Source organism: Ixodes scapularis, unplaced genomic scaffold (genome assembly GCF_016920785.2).
Source record: "Ixodes scapularis isolate PalLabHiFi unplaced genomic scaffold, ASM1692078v2 ptg001299l_1__unscaffolded, whole genome shotgun sequence".
Taxonomy (NCBI): domain Eukaryota; kingdom Metazoa; phylum Arthropoda; class Arachnida; order Ixodida; family Ixodidae; genus Ixodes; species Ixodes scapularis.
Window position 1 is genome coordinate 357082 of NW_024610136.1, and position 21526 is coordinate 378607.

The following is a 21526-nucleotide window of genomic DNA, read 5'->3' on the forward strand; positions in this document are numbered from 1 at the left end:
ATATTTAAACATAAAAAGGTCACCAATTGACTGAAAAATGTTTAAAGTTTATTTTCGCGATTTAAAAAAAGTTACGCGCAAAGTTGTAACTTGAAATGTTATTATAAAATGCACCGTGCATCAAAGGGTTAATACCGTTCCACCTAGATCCGGTTATATCTGGAACTGTTTTGCGAAACAAGTTTCGATGAACTAGAAGAAAATGTGGGCCTCATATTTCCTAGTTTACGTATACAGAACAGAGTTTCAGATAATTATTTATACAAAGGAATAAATGTAAGAACGCACTTTCTGGACTTTTTAAATGGAGAAAATTGGCGAGTAAGTACAGCCGGGTAAGTTGAATGGCATTTAAGTGGAACGACAACCCGAGGAGGACCTATGTGTTTGAGATAAAGAAAAAAAAATGAAGCGAAGGGCACTGCTGTTCATCTTACAATCTCCACTTCACATAAACATTTTACTTGTCCCAGAAAAGATATGCGGAATTTTAATTTAACTGGAGCCTCTGGGGAACAAGGTTAAGATTATATAGAGTGGCTTCACAAATGCTCTTTCACTTCCGCTAAGCCGCCTTCCGTTATGTTGACGAACGGAGTCCGCCACTTTCTCGAGTGTTTTTTTGCATAGTTATTGGCGTCGCTTTTGCTCTCGTTAAAATTCACGAACATGGGGAGTCGCTCCCTGAACGACAGAACTCAGTAGGCCCGGATGGGAACGTATTTGGCCCGCATAAATCCACACTTCGATTTTTTTAAATGCCCATTTCAAAGTCGCCTCGGCAGCATCTACTGGAACTCTTTGGTCGCCGATGGATTGACATAGATACTGGTATCTAGGAAACTCGAGTACTAGCCGACGCTGTTTCATGTCCCCTACTGCTCTAGCAGGCGCCGTCGATCATGACAAAACAGAACTCGAGCAAGGTGTGAAACACTGCCTCAACGCATACTGAAACATAGGACGGAGGTTCATCAATATGTCGTCCGACGTGATTTTGATTCGAATGTACTTCACGTGAAACCTCTCTATAGTGCCTGGAGCGCGACTCCGCCTGGTCTGTTTAAAGCTTTCTCGTTTGTGGTCCCCCGGTTTCTTACCCACGATGTCTCACTTGTGTCATGTTGTGACCTGCCGCGATCCTGGTGGAGGCACAGCAGAGATTCTGTTTGTGGCAGACGCCTGTTCTGCTGCAGAATTGTCACATCTTGACAGTCCACGTGTACTTCAGTAACCAGGAGTAGTGATGCCGCGAGGACAGCGACACTTGCGTTCGCTCATAGTTTTTACCGAAAGGTCTGCGATTAACCGCCACGATTGCTGCATCTGACAACATAACACGTCCGCCCTCCAATGATATCGTGTGTTGCCATTACACGACAACCTTCAAGATGCATTGTAGCAACCGTGTCTGAAATCTTTAAAGAACAAAAGGTCTGCCTGCTCACTTTTTTAGAGCTCGGCTCCATGACATCATTTTACCGCAGCAGAAGGAGGGTACTCACTTGCTCGCCGTGTATGTCTTATCGATCGATACCGTTAGGGAACCTGATTTGGCACAACACACAACAGGAGCAGAGTCAGACTACTTTGCCAAGTCCATTGTTTCAGTTAATATATAACGTCCCAGGGGCTAACAACAATTTTTTTTTACTCTGACATAAAAAGGAAGTCTGACACCCCAAAGGTCGTATTTATTTTTATTGTCTAAAACGATGCAAGTTGTAGTCATAGACACGCAAAAAAAACCGCATCGCGAAGAAAAATTATCCCGCGCGCGCGCGCGCCTCTTTATTTTAGGCGTTTGATTTTCCCGCCTCTCGCCTCCTCGCTTCTTTTGATCGGTGACGTCAAAAATCAGGAAATTTAGAAGCTTTGTAGGCGACATCTCTATAACATTTAATTACGGCAATCTTAAAACATGTTTTTTAACGCAATTGCGAACGCACTACGGCCCTTCTTTTTGAAATACCAAAAATCGGGAGTTCGTTGTGGTGCCGTCTCCTGGATTTGTATCCTCCAACGGAAAACAGGCGACACCGCTCAAAACCGGTCCGCCGCAACGCCGGCGTTAGCCGGCGCTCGCTCCTATCCTCCTCGCTTTGGGTCGCCATGGCAACAGCAGGGAGTGGTGACAGGAAAGTGGACTCTCAGGTCTCCTCAATTTTTGACGTCAAGGCACCGGCGCCGATCGCGCGGGAACTTCGAATTCGGTATTTGGAAATTGTTTTTTTACTTCACGAATACTGAATTCCCAAATCTCAAATTTTGAGGGTAATGTCCCGGCATCGTTTTCAATCGTTTCGGATAATAAAAAGAAATATGATTTTGATGTGTCAGTGCCCCTTTAACTGCTTATCGTACCTCATCGCAAATTTGTGTCTTTAATTTGTAAGCTTTGTGGAGGTTTTAACCGCTCCTTTGTTGTGAATTACAGTGCCTAAAACTCAAAACTCGACTTCGTACATTTATTTATTGTGACGTAGAATGCTGCGAATAGCACTGGCTTCTAAGAGAAGATTCATCTGAGACTAGGTAGGTGGAGAAACTTGAAGCAACCAAACTAGAAAAAACAGGTAAAGGATGACATTCTTTCTTCTACTTTGGTTGGTTCAAGTTTCTTTATCTAGTCTCTATCTACGCCAACTCTCCTGCGCCTTTACTCTTTTATAATCGATACATGACACCGGCGGAGCTTGGATCGGAATCGGTAGCTCAAAAACCGGCCGGAATATTCACGAAACCGCCTCAAAAAACAGCATCTGGCCGTAACCGTTACAATGGTCTACGTGAAATAGTTTGTCGGTTCTCTTCGATCTCTTAGAACAAGGTGAAGAACCAGTTGCGCGTGTCCGGGCTGCTCTTCTCGGGCTACTGGTTCACGGTTCTGCTGAGTCACGCCATCCTCTACCTGCTGTCCATGATACTCACGGTGGTGGCCCTGGTGGTCATGGGCGTGCCCCTCTTCACCGAGCCCGTGGCCGTCCTGGCCATCGTAATCCTGTTCCTGCTCTACGTGCCGGCGTCTCTGCTCGTCTGCTACGTCCTCACCCACCTCTTCAACAAGCACGAGACCGCCGAGGGAGTGCTGCCCTTCCTCAGCTTGCTGGTATGGGGACCCAGGGCCCTGGCAATCTGGTCGGTCTTGGTGACTTCGAGCATTGCGGACGGACACGAACATGTGGCCTCGGAAAGCGCGCATCACCAAACGATGACCCTCTTGGGGAGGAGATGGAACAGTCACGCCTCTAGCAGCATGCCTCAGCCGTGTGGGCAACAAACCGAATTTTCTTTTTGTTGTAGATCAGAGAAATCGAAGATAACGATTCGAAGGCCTCCCCTCGTGCGTCCGAAGCACTGGTCAAAGCGAAGCGCTCGTGGCCAGACCGTGCTAGGCGATGTTCGATTTTTTTTTTCCTGTGTTGGTAAACACCGGGTTGTGTGGACAACAATCTTGATAAAGCGCCCTCTATAGTTCGATCTCCTGCCCGATACGGATACAGACAGAGGGAGAGCGTGAGATAAAGCGCACGGGGACAGCACTCTGGCGTCCCGCGCACTCTCCTCCTCTCCCGCTGTTTCTATTCGTACAGCGTAGGGAAATTTCGATAAAGGGAAACAGTGTCCGATGTTAGTGGTGGACTGACTTTTTTCATTCGAGCACAGCCGGTCGCTATGTATTCGTTTGCACAATGGAGTCGGAGTTGAACGTCGTTTGTTGAAACGCCAATTTTGCCGACTGAGGGCTGCAACCGAAAACGTCACCGGAGAATCATTAGGAAAACAGAAATACGCGACGAATCACTGAAAAGATGCGCAATCCTCGGGCGATATGCCTTAACAGATCTGGCGACTCTGTCGGAAGGGGGGCTAAAGCGACTTTTGAGATCGTTTTCTTTATGCTCCAAACTCAACTTGAGCACCCTAAGCATCATAGGAAACTCCAAATGGGAATCTCGCGTGATTTGGCTGTAGGTAGTCCCTTTTTTGGATTATAGCCAGGCTGTCCCAGAAAAAGGGGCTGGAGCCCCTTTTCTGGGACACATCTCAGAAAAGGGGCGCGTCGCGATGTCTGGCCGCTTTTTAGCAGGGAAAAAGTCACGGATGATCGTTATTTTACACCTAAGAAATGCCTGCGCGCCTGCTTAGCCGTAACACGCTCAAAAAGCCAATCATTGCGATATAGAAAATCAGCTGAGCGAATGAGGAGGCGGAACATCTGTTTAGACCTCAAAATTAAAGGTCTCATGAAACGATTTTCCTACTTCTTCCTCCTTAGCTTTAATCCTCAACTCAAATGCGGATTGTGAAATCACGTGGTCGTGACATTCCTTCTGCACCGGTGCGATGACTCCTAACTTCCACCGTGCTTTTTATGCACACCATAGAACTTGTCATTCCCCAGTGACGATAAGCTCCGTCTGGGCACTCATTGGCCACGAACGCGAATCCGAATATTCGTCGACGGATTGATTGTTGACGAGCGCATACGTCCGAGTGACGCGGTTCTCGTGTCCAATGCACGAGCTGGGCTTTGCTGACGTCAGTTTGGCGCCGGTGACGCGCTTTTGGAACAGCGGATGTATCATAGTGAAAAGGCGGAGAGCTTTCGAAGGCAAGAAGGTACAAAATAGTCCGCTATATTTTCAAATGTTCGTACCGAAAAGCTGGCTTTTGACTTTCTAGCCTCTTTCTTTTGGCCAACTAAACGATATGCGATTAGTAAAGTTCCAATTTAATATCATTCATCTTAACCCAAAATTCGTTTCATGGGCCCTTTAAGTCTGCACTGTGGCATTGCGCAGTGCAAGCATGACGCTTTGCATTGCGCAATGCCACAGCGCAGGCTTAATTTTGAGGTCTAAGCAGATGTTCCACCTCATCATTCGCTCAGCTGATTTCCTAGATCGCAATGATTGGCTCTTTGAGCGTTTTGCGGGTAAGCAGGCGCGCAGGCATTTCTTAAGGCTCTGTTATACTCCAACGAAACGCGCGCGCAAGCGAACGCTAGCCAAAGTCGGCTACGTCACGTCAGTCACGTCGCGTGCTTCAAAAATTCAGTCTCTTTATACACCGGCGGCCCTGGCGGCTCCCGCGGCGCGTGTCGGTGGGCCGCCGGCGCGGCGCATGCGCAGATTATGACTACGAGGGCACGTTTCCTGCGAGAGTGCGCCAATTCCGGTTTCTTTTCGTTTCGAATAGCAGACGAGAATTCTCACGCTTCTTGAGCGCCAAGTTCGAGCGATGGCGTGGACGTACCTTGCACGACGAAAACTCGCGCTTGCACTGTTGCTGCACCGCACTGCCTGCGCCGCAAGCGTAGGCGGTCAATGTATATACGGTACATCTTTGACAAGCGCACGGTCTACGGTACTCAAACTTCCTCGTGTTGTAGACACACGGGTGAGGACGAATTCCTTCGATGAGCTTCTCGACGACCGAGTCCGATTCTTCAAACATGACGCCACACGGAGTGATGCTCCCGTCGTCTGCTATAGACCTTTTCATTTCAGTAGTTGCCTGACCGGCGGGTAGAGGGCGCTGGCGCATTCGGCGCCATTAGGTTGCTTCAATTTGGTCGGTTTCGGTTTCAACGTACACGCTATTGTGATGCTGTTTCATGCCACTTTCGATTTATTTTGCGATATGATTTTTTTTTAGTAGCCCACAGCGAATGAAACAATAGTATTGAGCCACTTGGCCAAACACGAAGTGGTTTCGAGCCTAAATTGTGACCTTTTGTTACTAACACTATGTGCGTCTGATTCCGTCCATCGTTAATTTCGGCCAGGTTCGGCGGTGAAACAACTGCGCTGATGCACAGGTAAAAGTACCATTGTCCACGGCCGTACCTGCGGACACTAATTTCAAGAAGAAAAAAAAAAATAAAGAGCAGGACAAGCTCCTTTGGCAGCGTGCGCTCGTTGCCTGCCGCCGTGCTTTGGCTATGCGTGCACCGAGCGGTACGGAAGTAGATAGCTCGCGCTCATGTCAGATATTGAGCTTATCATCTTTTATTGCAACAGACTATATTGCATGAGTGCTTAGTGAAAAAGCAGGTCGACAAAATGATTAACAATGTGCTGAATCACCAAGAACAGGTGAACTCACAAGTTTACTGTTCGATGTTTGGTTTCCGTGCACCAAACTTTTCTAACTGCGAGACTGGAAACGTCTTTTATAATAACTAGGAAAGTTTAATATAATCACGTAGATAATATAAAAAAGTGATATTGTCTCGGCCTGCTTTATTTAAAGAAATTAAGTGCTCGAGAAATATTTTGATAGACCAGCCTAAGCTGACTAGAAAATTTCTTTGACTAAAGTACTCATTTACAGCATTTCAAAATATTGACCTTATGAAATAAACTTTGTGTTATATGGACATTTGCTTACGGCGTTCTCAAGGTATGAGAATGGTAAGATAAGTGAATGCCAGACTTCAAATAAAGTCTGATATTCACCTTCCGTAAAATTTGCCGAATGAAATCGAAGAGCGCAAAAGAAATTATCTCCAATAAGTTAGGCTGAAGTCGAACGCCAGGCGCCACCAAATGGACCTGTGTAGAGAGCTGTTCACTGGTTTAAAACTATGCGCTTTGCACATTTTGACGTCGCCATCTACTGAAAGTAACTCCCTATTCGAAGACGACAACCGGCTGCACTCGGGTGATTTTCACGTAGAAGGATTCTTTTCGGCTTCACATTTTATGAGTCATAGGCACTATTAAGCTCTCTGTGGCAGTCTTTTGCGCGGGGTGTTCAAATATTTGCGTTGAAATAAATTAATTGAAACTGCATGGTTATAATAAAAAATGGCTTAAGCAGCTGAAAGAATATGGACATGGGACCAAGCAGGATATACAATTCCGTGGAATTCATAAATAAAGCAATAAAGCGAACGCTTATATCACACACGCGATTAAGAACGTAAAACAGATATAGGTGTGATATTGCAAACAAACAAGTTGCCTAATGTTAAGGTACCATTATTTCTAGCATAAAAATAATTCAAACAAAATGTTTGTTCCCGCGCCTTGTCCACTAGTTCCCTAGTGTAATCAAAAGAAACTGTTTTCGATCTGTTGGAACTACAAATCACCATGTTTTCAGGAAAAACACGTGGCTAATTTCGCTGAGTGTTTTTGTTTTGTTCCTTGACACCAATGCGCACTCATATATAATAACATTGGGCTTCCTATTGCAAATGTTCCACCCTTATTAGTAACCAAACCTCAGTTCTCATAAGTTATTGGTATTTGAAACCTCGAGGTTCTCTTCCAGTCATATATGTATTCAATGTGCGCAAGTGCTAACGCTGATTCCTGTTCCTATAAAACCTTTTCACAGGTATCCCGCACGCCGACAGTAAAAAATATTCAAAACGTGTTACAAAATCAACTACAGAAGTTGCGCGCATAATGATGTAATGCAATTGCATGGTAAGTATAAGTATCGGACGACACTTTACGAAGTAAGGCAAGAGACGCGGTGAAACGCGACGAAAAACACGAATTCAACGCATCCGCCAAGGCGCGGACGGGAGAGCGGAGCGACAAGTTGAAGCAACCTAATGGCGGCCGCATCACGTGATTCCAAGATGGCAGCGCCCATGCGGTGGAGGGTGAAAACAACGTTACTAGATACTCTTCAGTTCTCAAACTGCGGAGCTCCGCCTGACGCCTATCTGTTGCGCTCCGCTTGGGGCGCGCGCGACGGAGTTCGCCCGGCAGGCGCCAAACCCCACGGCCGACCCGGCATAGCAACACGTGAAACACGTTGCGGGTAGTGTGCGGCGGCGGTGTTTCCGTTTGGTTACGTTTCTGCTCGTAGCCGCGTGTGTTGTGTTTGTGCATCGTGCTGCAGCTGCATGAAGCATGCCACGCTCTCGTGCAGCGGTGTAAAAGCGGGGACGATTCTATGCGATTTGCGGAAGAGAAGAGACATTTTTTCAGGCCTCCCAGCCAGCGACGCTGACCGCCTTGAACTCTGGAAGCGCGCAGCACCAAGGCTGGACAAAAAGCTTTCGAGCTCGTCTTCCGTTTGCGACCTTCACTTCCACGATAATGACATCTTGAAGGTCTTCGAGCACAACGTTTGTGGTGATGTGGTAGCTATACCGTGCGACAAATAGGCACTGAAGCACGACGCCATGCCTAGCCTGTTCCCGAATCGTCCTAAGTATCTTTTTAAACCGACACGGAAGCGCAAAGCCCCTACTCGCAGACTGTCCCCGGCAAAAAGCAGGCGCCGAAAAGAACAAGGTGAGCGGTCGATTGCAGCAGTTCAAGGCGAGCCGAATGTTGTACTTGTTCGTGTGGAGGACACATTGAAGACCGCTGGAGAGGCTCGTCGATCAAACAGAGCTAGCTTGAGCAATGAGATTCAGGCTAGGCTACTGAAAATGACATTTCCATGTGTTACTCCTGACCAAATGAATGATGAGCACAGCTACTTTAGAGGTTCACCAGACGACAGTGTTGCGTATTACCTATCTGGGTATGTTGTACACAAAATGAGCAAGCGCACAGAGTGCCAGTTGTGCCTGCATGACATTAGTTCAGCAGCTCCTGTCGTCGGTTCTGACGCATACTTGACCATATATCGGAGCTTCAAGGAAGGCAGCCTGAGGCACCCCATCAGTTTGACTCTCTCGTGATGAGGAAGGTCTCTGTGGGGACTTGTTTTGGAAGGTTCTGGACAAGCTGGATAAGTGCAATGTAACGCGGCTGGGTTGTGGTCAGCACAAGCCCACGTTCATGTGCCAAATGTTGTATTTTCTTTTTTTTTTTTGTCACGCGGATGCATTTTTACGCGAGGGATATCAACCGTCGCCTGCAATTCTCGAGAGAGTCGCCATCGCCAGCAAAAAAGCTCGTCTATCATGAAACCGCGTTCAAGAATTGCATTGTGTGTGCGTCTTTGTGTCTCGCACTAAGTGCTTTTCGCGCCACCGAGAGGATAAAGTTTCTTTGCTTTGCTTATTTTTCGTTTTCAGTAACGAGTACGCAAAGAGTGGCGGTGATACTTTCCGGGCAGCTTCGCCGCTGCTGCTTTTTCCTGTTCATTCCGCTCATTTAGAGCCTCTGCCCAACGTCTGAAGAGGTCCCTAATGACTGCAAAAATCGGAGGCGCATTGCATGACACAATTCCAAGGCAAAGATTGCCCTAATTTTAGACAAACCCCCGAGATTGGGGAAAAGATCAAGGACAACACAACACACCGAGTGTCACACAGAGTTGAGACTGTGTTGTTTTGGCCTTCGTCTTTTCCCCAGTCTCGGGGGGTTTGTCTAAAATTATGTTAAACCTTCACCAGCTCGTTTGCGCCCTAACGTTTTCGTAACTAATTTCATTTGCTGCACAAACACCCAGCGCGTCGCGCTACGAAGCGCAGGGCACCGGGCTAACGGTGGCCGCCGCGCCATCTGGCTAGCGGAAACGAAAATGGGCCACGCATCGACGGCCGCCGCCGGGGGAGTTTGATAACTGAAGGTATCTAGTAACGTTGGGTGAAAAGGTCTATTGCTCGTATTCGCCGCGCTTCCCTCGCGAGGGCTGCCGGGAGCCAGCGCGTGATGCATCCTGGTCCGGCGTCGCCGGCGCGGGATACTGCATGCTTCATTTTGGCGTCGAGGCGGTCAGGCTGCGTCGAACGCCGCCGGTCGCGTCGGTTACGCCACGCGCTCGCACGCTCGCACGCGTTACGTCGGAGTATAACAGAGCCTTTAGAGTGTAGATGCATAGGACGCCTACTTTGCGTAGGTGAAGAACGAAATCCACTTCAGTGCCCTTTTCAAGACCGACTATTCTGAACGTGATTAGGAGCTAGTCAGTGACATGCGGCTTGACGCAGTGGTACATAGTATGATTTTGCAAGAAGGCATTCGGTCGCCTTGAATTGATTCAAAAGAAAACATGTTTTTTTCTTTAGATAGTTTAGGTTTCTTCGAATATATATATTCGGTCGTTGATGACATATCCTGCGTTTGCTTTCCCACATGTCAAGCTCGCTTAATGTAGTTTGCTACTCAGACCGCAGACCGAGTTCGAGTTTAGAGCTGCTTTCTCCTTTTGCACGAGGTGAGCACACATTGCGGTTTCGTTTCTCTTTTAGTGCTCCATGTTCCCGGCCGTCCCTGTCACCATCCTGGACATGACGGGCTCGTCTCGTAGCGCCACCGCCCTTCACATCGCACTCTGTTTACTGGTTCCCTTCTATATTCCAAACGGAGGCCTCTACTATATAATCAAGGTTGCATTCACGTCTCTCTTCGTTCATATTCACTACTTGCATATTTGTTGTTTGTCTCGTTTCTGATAAACTAATCAGACTCTACTGAGCCAAATGAAAGCTAACACCGACAGCGGAGTGTGTCGTCTGCTTGCTGCGCCTATCGGGAGATGGCGCTACAGGTAAATAGCGTTGCAAGCTCGGTCGTCTGCAAACGCGCTCACCGTTGACTTTGGCAAAAATTTTGCCCTCATTTTCTTTTTTTTTTCTTTGCAGAAAAGAAATTGCGTTCTGAAATTTCACACGGTTAAACTCACCTGCTCAGTGCACATTCAGCAAAAGTTCTAACTTTCTATGTGCAGGCGCCGATTTTTCCGACTTGTTTTAGAGCAGATGGTCCTCTTGGGACACCCTGTAACTGACCGCCAATGCCCAGGGCGTGGCGTGTCCCTACCATCCTATTATTGCTCCGCAGCCAATAGGATTGCGGTATCAGCTGATAAGAAAGCCAAAGAACCAATCACAAGGCGTGATCATGATGAGCCACACCCCGCGTTTCTTAAGCCGTCAGTGACTACGGTGTGCCTTTCGTAAATATTCCGATAATTGCTTAAAGGGATACTGAACCGAAATTTCGAGCTCACTAAACAAGGCCGGGCGGATAGGCAGGAAGCTGCAAAACCAAAAAATATCACTCATACGGCGATATATCTAACCGATCGCCGTATTTTTTGGAAAAGAAGTGCGCGATTGAACCCGGCCGACAAGGCCGACGAGACAAGGCACGTCACGATTCCCATTCTCTCTCCTCCTCACTACGTCCCGTCAAGCTCGTGAACCGAAGCGAGGAGGACAGAAGCGAGGCCGCTTCTCCTCATTCTCAAATTCTCCCGGAGGTCAGTTACGTCAAAGAACTCGCTTGATCGCGCCCTTCTTTTCCAAAAGTACGGCCATACGTTTGAGATATCGATGTGCGAGTGATGTTTTGGAGTTCGTAGCGTCCCGTTCAACACTTCTGCAGCCTTACTTTGCGAAATCCAAATTTTGGTTCAGTATCCCTTTAAGGTAAGCCTTCGGTTATATGTGAGGAATGTGTCGAGTTTGACTTATCTCACTTCTTGTTGCATGCAACAAGACGTCGGTCATCATCGACACGAAAGCGTCCAACGGATATCCGACGAACCGCTGGATGTACTTCGAGTGGGAGAGCAACATCCTCATCACATACATCGCGGTAGGTGTGCAGTAGTCGTTATCGCATGTGCGCGTTATACCGTCTCGCACGTATCTGGCGGACACGTCTGAAATAATTTGGAGAGCAAGTCGTCTGCTTCTTGCGTGGGGGTTGCAATGACGTCAGAACGACGCCGAGTTTTGATTGGTTCTGATGGGAAGGATACTGGGTAGAACTCGATGCTGGATGCCTCGAGGTGTACCCACTATATTTTTGAATCACCCAATAAGAGCTCGGGGATTTTGACATCATCGCAACCGCAGTGCAAGAAGGAGACGAACTTGCGCTCCGCATTTGTTTAATGGTTTGTGACAGTCGCCTTGTCTTAGCAATCTGATCCAGCGGCCAGAACGAGGATTGGGGCCCCGTCCTAGACGGCCGCTGCATAAGTCAAAGGGGTCCTGAAGGGGTTCTTAAGATGTGTCGGATAGTCCTTGTGGAACAGTTTTGCCTCGGGAACTGTAATACGAAAATTATTGACCTGTAAGAAGTATTTCAAACGCAAGAAGAGTAATAATCATGGGCTGTTACCGGCCGGGATGTATACAGAGGACTTTTTGCTACTAAGGGAATGTCGGTCGTGTGTGCAGCACGTGGAGTTGCGAGCGTACCAAAGTTAAAATCAGGCGCACGCAGCACGTGATGCCGCGCTTAGGAAACCAATCGAGTTATTCTGCTTAGAAAAGACCATTAAAAATCGGTTATTTTTTTAAAGCTGGATGCACGAAGTCAAATGCTGGTTATTTCCCACCTCAGTATGACCCTCGGTCCTTTCCATGTTATTCAATATTGCCGGATTGAAATTCACATCACATTTATAGTGAGACGTATCACGGAAGAAGTTGAAACTATTACTAACATAAAAAAAAAAAAAAAAAACTTTTTGCGAACTGTACAGGTGAAGCCGAAGTTTAACCAAAAAACATTTCCCCAAATATATTTCTGTTACTGATACGTCTGCTACCCATCTGAGGTTTCTCGGAGGTCATACTCGAGCATAATGCGACGTGTTTGATCAAATATGCGAGTAGGTTCACCCATTTATAAACGCGAGCCGCATTCGCTTTCCAGAAGATTTGCAGAGCTTATGACGGCCGCCTCTCCTAAGAGCATAGCCAATAAGAAGCGCATGCGAATGCATTTTGATTCCTCATTCTTCGTGAAACTTACCTTGTGCTGACGTATGTCGCAAGACAAAAATATGATTATCTGCAGCTGAAGGCATTGATGGCTTTAATTCCAAATGTAATGTGCGATAGTTTTTTTTAGACTGATACGTTATTTGGCTGGTTGCTCCGGATTTTGTGAAGCCGTGGGGAAACTAGTGGGGAAATCTAGCGGGGAAAATGAGGTCGTGGGGCGTCACGCCCCACGACCTGAGTTTCCCCGCTAGATTTAGCGGGAAAACTGACGTTAAGTGACCTCAACCCCACTTCAGTTCAACCCCTCCCCTCCACCACCGAAAACAAATTGGCGAGAAAAATGATGTCTTACGACTTCATGTCCCGCGACCTATACACAAATTCAGTTTCCCCGCTAAATTTAGCGGAAATATTGACGTCACATGACATGAAATCACGCCACCTAAACTGAAATTCAGTTTTGCCGCCAGATTTAGCGAGTAAATTGACACCACGTGACCTACACAGAAATTCAATTTACCCGCCCGCTAAGTTTGGCGGCAAATTAACGTCACGTGGCCCCAACCCGAATTCACTTTTCCCGCTAAATTTAGTTGGAAACATTAGGTGATACGACTACGTTTCACGTGACCTGTACACAAATTAAGTTTACCCACTAGATTTAGCGGGAAAATGGACGTTATGATGATGATACGTGACCTATACCCAAATTAAGTTTCCCCGCTATATTCAGTGGGAAAATTTACGTCACGTGACCTACACATTATTTTGTTTGCCCGCTCAATTTAGCGGGAAATATTGACACCTGATAGGCTGCAGCCGTCATTTCCCACACTGTGTGGACGCAGGCCGTCCCGACGGGGAAAGTCAGTGGGGTGGAGAGGAGTGGAGGCAACTGGAGGCTTAGTTCGAGAAGAAATGCCTGGAGGCTACTAGCGCTAAACGAAGAACGGTTCACGTAGCAACACGATTGCAGGGCGTTTTGCGATCAACTTGTCTTGCTTTTTTTTTTTTTTTTTTTGCGCGCGTCTAAATAAAGGCGTTTGTCTAAACTGGAGCCCATGTAGCTCCGTAGCTTTTTTCTTGAGTCGCAAGCACAGTATCCAAGCGGGAAGGTCAGCTCTTGGGTTAACGCTTTTCAAGTCGTGCAGTAAAGTAGTTGCAACGTTTGAACTTGGGTCCAAGGGGTGGAAGTGTAGTGGTTGCCTTCCCTAAATTGCGCTCGTTCACCGCTTCGTGCAGTGTCTGCTACACATCGCGTTGCACTACTTCCTGCTGCGCATCGCCGACATCGCCAAGGCCGGGGGTCGGGTCGCGGACGCCTTCTGGATCACGAGGCGCATCATCGACATCACGCCCAACTCCGACCTTCCCGAGAACGAGGACGACGACGTGAGAAACGAGCGGCGCCGTGTCGCTGACATGGACGTCAGCCTCATGCCCAAGGTGAGCGGGCATTAGATAACTTTCACAATCGCACCCTGTTCTGGTAGATTTTCAAACAAAGCTGCAATGTAGCGGGTGAAAACGACAAAAAACCGAGCTGAAAGACCTGTAATATAGTCACGATGAAAAGGTGCGCTATTTATAGACGAGTCGAGATGGTTGAAATAGAACCGAGTTGTTCCTCCGAGCTTCGTAGGTCTAGTCCTCCTTTTCCTCTTCTTCATCCAACATCCTTCTTGGTCGTTCTTCAACTATGTAATAATTTATATAGACGCTTTCAGCGAGTCAGTTACTCGAGCTGCCACCAGTCGGCGCGCCCTTCGCGCGCTTTCCGGGCCGCCATAGCCGATCTTCAGTTCCTCGCTGTTGCTCCGCGTTGTGTGCAGCACAGGCCACTACCGGAGCTTCGTTTTCGTGTTTTTTTTTTACATTACGCGTTGAAATCTTTTATTTTCTTTAAGTCCTTTTGATATTTAAGACTTCATTTAATCATTTGATATTTATATTTCGACATAGCTCTTGTATTTTCTTATTTATATAATGCAATCGGACAGCGAATGGGTCGACGAATCAAGATTATGAGGCTTCAATGACCGTGTAAGTTCATCCCATTCTTACGTTTTTGTCGCTAATAAAGGGCAGTCAACACTATTCCGACATATGTAAATTGCAACTGACGCAATAAGGCTATCACAGTCGTCCTTCTCGCTGCATGTGCGCGCTCGTTTCCGTAAAGCCGACCCGCATGTAAGCGATTTAGCGTGCGACGAGACGAGCGACGGAGATTTCTCATCGTCGCACGTCGCATCGCTCGGTTTTGGGATTTCTAGAAAACGTCGCTCACCGTCTTGGTCGCTTGCTCCGTCGCTTCCATGCGGTTTGCCTCGTCGTGCGACTGACTGAGCGATAGCGAAGCGCGTCGCCGTCGCTTATCTGGTCGCTCGCCAAATCGCTTACATGCGGTTTATGCTCAATCAATTTCCATGCACACAGCATCGAACCATTGGCGCCTCGATATTAAGTATAAACCGCATGCAAGCGATTCGGCGAGCAACGAGACAAGCGACAGTGGCCCCAAGCGACTGCCCGAGCTGTCGCTCGGGCAGTCGCGTGACGAGGCAAACCGCACGGAAGCGACGGGAGCAAGCGACCAAGACGGTGAGTGACGTTTTCGAAAAACCCAAAAAACCCAGCGATGCAACAGGCGACAGTGAGAAACCTTCGTCGCTGACTCTCGTCGTAGTCAGCCGTCGCTCGTCTCGTCGCACGCAAAATCGCTTACGTGCGGGTTGGCTTTACGGAAATGAGCGCGCACATGCAGCGACAAGCACGACTGGATAGCCTTACTGCGTTAGTTGAAATTGGCATATGTCGCAATGGTGTTGACTGCCCTTTATTTGCGAGAAAAACGTTAGAATGGGATGAACCAACATAATCTCTGAAGCCATAACCTTGTATCGTCGATCCATTCGCCGTCCGATTTTATTTCATAAATAAGAAAATACAAGAGCTAATGTTGAAATATAGATATCAAATGATTAAATGAAAGTCCGAAATATCGAAAAGACCCAAAGAAAACACGATTTCTACGCCGACCGTAAAAGAACGCGAAAACAAAGCTCCGGTAGTGGCCGGTGCAGCACACAACTCGGAGGAACGGTGAGAAACTGAAGGGCGGCTATGGCGGCAGGGCCACGTGACGTCAAGATGGCGGCGCCCATGAAATGTTGCCTGAAAGGGTCTATATCGTAAGTATTTCACCCTGGTGTGTATTTTTATAGAACTACACGTTCCTTGGTGTTGACAGTTCCATCTATGTTGCAGGATTTTTAAAGCTTGAAGGAAAAACACCATCGTTTTAAGATACATGCAATCAGTGTGGAACCGGAACTGAACCGAACCAGAAACCGGAACCGAAACATTATTTTTAGGTGAACCGGAACTCAACCGAACCGAAATCTTCGCCGCCATCTTGGAACGGAACCGGAACTAAACCGGAAGAAAGTATACCGCTAACCGATACAAAACGGTTCACGGTAACTATTTTTTAATAATATCACAAACTAAACATTTGAGAATTAAAAATTGGCAGTTTAATTTTTATGTGTTGATCAAATCGTCATACACTCTAAAAAAAAGTCTGTGCGTCTACTTTCACGCACAAGACTCGGAGAGCCAATCAGCGCAATTTATTGAGGCAGCTCAGCTAATGACGATGCCGAAACATATGTTTAGATCAAAAAACGCAGTCTGAGTTGGGACATTAAGCAATGCAAAACGTCACGCTTGCATTGCTTATTGTCACAACTCTGTCTGCGTTTTTTATTTTTTAGCTCAGAGGGACACCCGAACGTTGACAGCCGCTCCGACGTCTCACAGGAGTGTCGTCAACACGTTCGTCCTCAAACTTCCACCATCTCGGTACTTCGTTTAAACTTCACAATTTTTGGGTGGAAAACAAGGGCAATGAAGGACTACTGATAACAGGTAACACAAATGTAATTGTCGAATCAACACCCCAAACGGAGGAGGGTCAAGAGTCCCTCAATAATAAGAAGTATTATCTGACAGAGCAACGAAAAAAGAAAAGGAGAAGGGGGTAGTTTCAAGAACATAAGTGTTGTAGAGGTTCCTCGGCCCCACGTTTACCACGAAAACAGGAGAACGTGGCCTCAAAAACTGCTTAGTTTTCAAAAACATTCTTGCCAGACGCTTGTCCCGTTCCTCACGATGCTGCACCAAGCAATAATAATTTGTGTATCTCAAATACATGACGTGCACTGACCTTACATTAGCTGCTACTGCGGCGGCCTTGTTGCTGAACGCATGCCTTCTCCAGCGTGTATTGCATTACCGGATTTTATTCCTCCGCAAGAACAAATCGCAATGACCACCAGTATAGCGTGCGATGACGTCACGTGCAAAACATTAAACAGTTAAGTTTCCTGGTGAAATGCGAAGTTCCCAACTCAAGCAAAAGTAGATATCCATTGAATATTATCCAAGTTGTAAAGATGTGTAGTATGCATATATATAACAGTCTCGCGATGATATGCGGCAGCCTAACAAAATGTTACAGTGCATGACTGACAAAGGACAAAGTTGTAAAGGGTATGACCAAAACAAGTGCACGCAAAGCGAATATAACATTAGCCTCCGCAGACAGTATTTTGCAGAATTTCGAGCTTATGCAAAATGCACTTTTAGAAAAAAGGGTCACTATAGTCCTCCCCAAAAAAGAGGAACGTTTTTGACACATACATGTTCCTTCAGAAAGGGAGAAACTTTCGTCCTGAAAGCAGGGGAGCAAAGTTCCTCAGTCGCCTGCTTCTCATTATGGCGGCCCCGAATTGAGCAAATCGAGCTTAATAAGGCTTAACGAGGACGCTACGTCTATTGTACGGGGTGAGAGCTGCAGCAAATAAAAGCGTAACACGAGCTTTCCGCGAACTGTATTTATTTCCGAAGCCGGCTTCCCCGCTTAGGTAAGGAAACTTGCGTCTTGAAAGCAGTCATTCAGACTTCTCATCGTCGGCACTGCGATGTTAAACTGAGACAACCGGTACCCAGTTTATTCACGCACCTTACGTCTTACCTTTGCTATTCCTCGAGCCACAATTCCTTCGTCAACCGCACAACACGGAGGAGTGGTAAATCATTCGCGAAACCAAAAGCAGCTCTCAAAGAGAGCCAATTCGAAGCAGCGTAGTTGCGCGGTAACCAGAAATCATGGCGAAGCGTGAAATAAAAATAAATCGCTTGCCACTAGATGGCAGGGTGAAGCAGAGTAATTGTAAGTAGCTAGCCTAGGTGGTGGTACGTACCGCCGAATCTATGTGCTACAAATAATATTTATATTTGCTCACGCCACCATTACACTTCGGTCCCTTTGGGCACCTGAATGCTAACTTTAGCATTCAGGAGGCTGACTAACCGCAGAGCTCTTGACGTTTTCTGCCCAATCAAAGCTCTACCATGTCGACACTTACATGCCTGGGTGAATCGGTTGGAAGTGAAATATGTTCTTTTTACCTGGGGTGTACACAAAATTATTTTATTTTTGAAGCGTACCGACGAATGTTAAGTAATTTTTTCATGTTCCGGGTCAACAATAAAGATTTAATAAAGATTTGTACGATGATATGGGTTTTCATTGAACTTTTTGGGGCGTTATCGTTCGGCTCGTGTGATAGGATACATGCGACGTCTATGTACCGAGAAGAAAACTATCTGGCGTTACCTTTTTTTTTCTTTTTGTATAGGTGCTCCTCTTGGAAGATTGGCATTTACAAAGTAAAGGGAACTTAATTTATCCGATGGTTACATTGAATTACGACGTCCGGCGTGCCTTAATCTGACGTGCCGAGTACGGGAGAGGTTGTTCCTCAGTGGCTGTCGCTGGAAGAGTCTGCGAACGCTTATGAACGATGAACGCAGCCTCCCGTGGTGTACGTGCACGAGCTGCGCAAGGTGTACGAAGGAGGGAGCCAGTGCCGGCCCTGGCACAGCGTGAAGGTGGCCATCCACAACCTGTCCCTGGCCATCGACACGGGAGACATCTTCGGCCTGCTGGGGCCCAACGGGGCTGGCAAGACGACCACCATGAAGGTCATCGTCGGGGAGGAGAGCCCTTCCAGCGGGAGGGTGAGACGGTGCAGGTTGACCCTGTAGTACTTACTCTTACGACACTGATTTCCGTTGTAATAGAGTGTTGGTATTATAAGCCGAAAGATTACGTACTTACTGGACTTCCGTAAATGGCGAGGACGCGCACTTCCATTCGCAACTTACGATGTTTCTACGCTGTGACAATACCGCTGTCTAGTTTTTTGGTTTTCTGACATACACAAATAATGTATGGTCTAAACTCGCTCGTATGTAGTTAAAGCAGAATTACTGATACGTCATTAACCTAACAGCGTACAGCTGTCCAACGTCGGTCGCCCAAATGACAGCAGCATTTTTATAGGCTTCAGTGCGCTCTATATAGATCGTGAAAGTTGCAAATAGGTTTTAGTTGTATCCTTCTTATTTTATGTACAGGTACACCCTAAAATTGCATGCCGTGTGATTTCTAAATTCAGGCGTTTTTATTACAATTCACGGAAATTAAAAATGAGCTCCAAAGCTTGAGGTCATCGAAGGCTCATGGTCAAGTGGATCAGTGGCTTCCGATGGCATACAGCAAATTTTCAGTTGAACTGCTTGATCAATTGGATAAGTTAATAACAGATGTGCATCAGAAACAGCCGTGATCGGACGTGCTTGTGATCTTTAGAGGCGGACTGGTTAAGGCGAGCGTGGAATAAAACACGGAGGGCTTTTACACACAACCACACTCTTTCATTTAGTCAACGGGAAGGAGGCCAAGCCGCCCTTCGGTAATAAACACCACACCCACTTCAGAGAATGTGCGACTGAGAAGGTGTTCTCGATGCTCCTCAAGTACGGAGCTGAATGCATTGGCCAAACTGGCCATTGCATAAAAGACCGTCTACGAGTGCATCAAAACGAGGCAACATCAAAAGCCGACCATCGTACACATTTCATCGCTGCTCATGCGAAGAAGTGTATTGGGTGCGTACCAAAATTTGACTGTACTAAGGTCCTGGGAACAAACATATCCTCAGTGATTCGGATGGGAAATCATTGAAACATTCATCATCGAAAAAGCAAAACAGAACGTTTAATATGCATCGTGAACCCTGAAAAAACGTGCTATAGATTTTTCAGGCCAGAGCCAGAAAAATCATAAACGTGGGCAATCACCGATACGTTGACTGAATCCTTATTAGCGCTCCCGTTCGTAACCTCCTTTCATTCAGCCGTCGCCCGTTCTGGTCAACGCGCAAAATTTTAGTGTCCGGAAATAAACATTCGTCGTTGCTAAATGATAGTGTGGTTGTCTGTGAAAGTAATCCGTGTTTTTATCCTTACATATTATGTATTTAGAGGTAATATTGACCCTTATTGTGAAGTCACTTAGATTTAATAATAATCTTTGAATCAGTAAACAGTTCCCGTTAAAACAAACTCTCCCTCTTTTCAAAGCGGGCAGAGGGCCAATCACTGCAATCTACAGAGGATAAAAAAATGACAGGCACTAAAAAAAAAGTGCCACTAAAATCGCGAACTGTGCAGGCCTAATGGGCATGACTTTCACTTCGTCGTGCCAATCATATCTTTAATGCATACTGTATTACAGCAGTAGTTACTCTCGGGTCTTCAAACCACTCGAAATGACGTCCGTTGTCGTTGTAGCTCAAATACAGTGTCATAAAAAAAAAAAAAAAATTACACAGTTTTTTTTTACCGCAAAAATGAACTAGGCATCGCCGAACGCTCATTCCCCGCCCAAAGGTAGAGCTGGAGGTCACAACCAGATACAAAAGTTTCAGCCCGATCCGATAACTTAATCAAAAGTTTTAAGTGATTTTCTGAAAATTTCAATGAGAAAATGGAGCCCATTATTGCTCGTTTTCGGTTTCTGGTGCCATAGAGCCCCATGTGTTTGAAAACTCATTTGGCCGCCATTTTCCTATTAAAACTTTCAGAAAATCACTTATAACTTTTGATTAAGTTATCAGATCGGGCTGAAACTTTGGCATCTGATTCTAACCTCTAGCTCTACCTATGGGCGGAGAATGAGCGTTCGGCGATGCCTAGTTTATTTTTGCGGTAAAAAAGACCGTGTAAACTTCCTTTTGTGACACCTTGTAGTTGCCATAGTAGGGCGTAGGGTGTCCGTCGTCTATATCGCCAAATGCTCGAAAAAGATGGCCCGCCGCGGTGTTCTCAGGATTTTATCCTGGGTCTGTCGCACGTGAAGCGGGCGCGTTACCACGGAGCTACGCCACAGCTGGGACCATGAAATGACCCTTCTACTTTTGCCCAGATAACTTTTACATTAAACCTTCAATGTTCACTGAATGCCGAACAGGCGTCCGTTTTTGTCTCGGTTCATTAACTTCTACGCAAAAAACTTAATGAAATATCGACTTTTTCTTTCTTTCCAACTGACCACAAAACAAGCTGCGGCGTAATTTTGACGGTTGTGACGGTACTCTGGCACAGGAACCGGAAGTTGTTTCGGCAGTAGGAGAATGGGAGCGTTAGTGGCGGCGAGTTGGGGGTGCGCCGGTAGCTTTGACTACGCTGATGGCGCTGATGTCACCGACGTATTTTCGGAATTGGCGCCTCTCATCGCCGTGATAGCTATGGAAACATTGCAGCTGAGTGAAATTCAATTAGATATGTTGCGCTACAGCGACAGCATGGGACTAGTCCCATACGCCGGTGTGCCTGTTCCAAGGTTGCGGGTCCGAATGGCTCGACAGTAATTTAGCGCATGCATATTGTACTGTTCGTTAACAGTGGAGTTGTCTACACTTAAAGCACTCGTTATTCACCACATGGTGAAATTTGTTTGATGCTCGCGATGTGACTCACCGTGGTCCTTTGACGCTTGGC

At 46.7% G+C, this 21526-nt stretch overlaps 1 protein-coding gene and 1 pseudogene across 1 annotated transcript in view; both read left to right on the forward strand.

Annotated features, from left to right (window-relative positions):
* LOC121834533 (cholesterol transporter ABCA5-like) overlaps positions 1 to 21526 on the forward strand; it is a 192491-nt gene that overhangs the window by 147594 nt on the left and 23371 nt on the right. Inside the window, exons 21-25 of the mRNA XM_042288236.1 lie at positions 2825 to 3109; positions 10118 to 10255; positions 11370 to 11468; positions 13853 to 14056; positions 18494 to 18700. Of these exons, the coding sequence (XP_042144170.1) occupies positions 2825 to 3109; positions 10118 to 10255; positions 11370 to 11468; positions 13853 to 14056; positions 18494 to 18700 (933 nt within the window). The remainder of the gene's footprint in view (positions 1 to 2824; positions 3110 to 10117; positions 10256 to 11369; positions 11469 to 13852; positions 14057 to 18493; positions 18701 to 21526) is intronic.
* On the forward strand, positions 7755 to 8954 carry LOC121834534 (annotated as a pseudogene).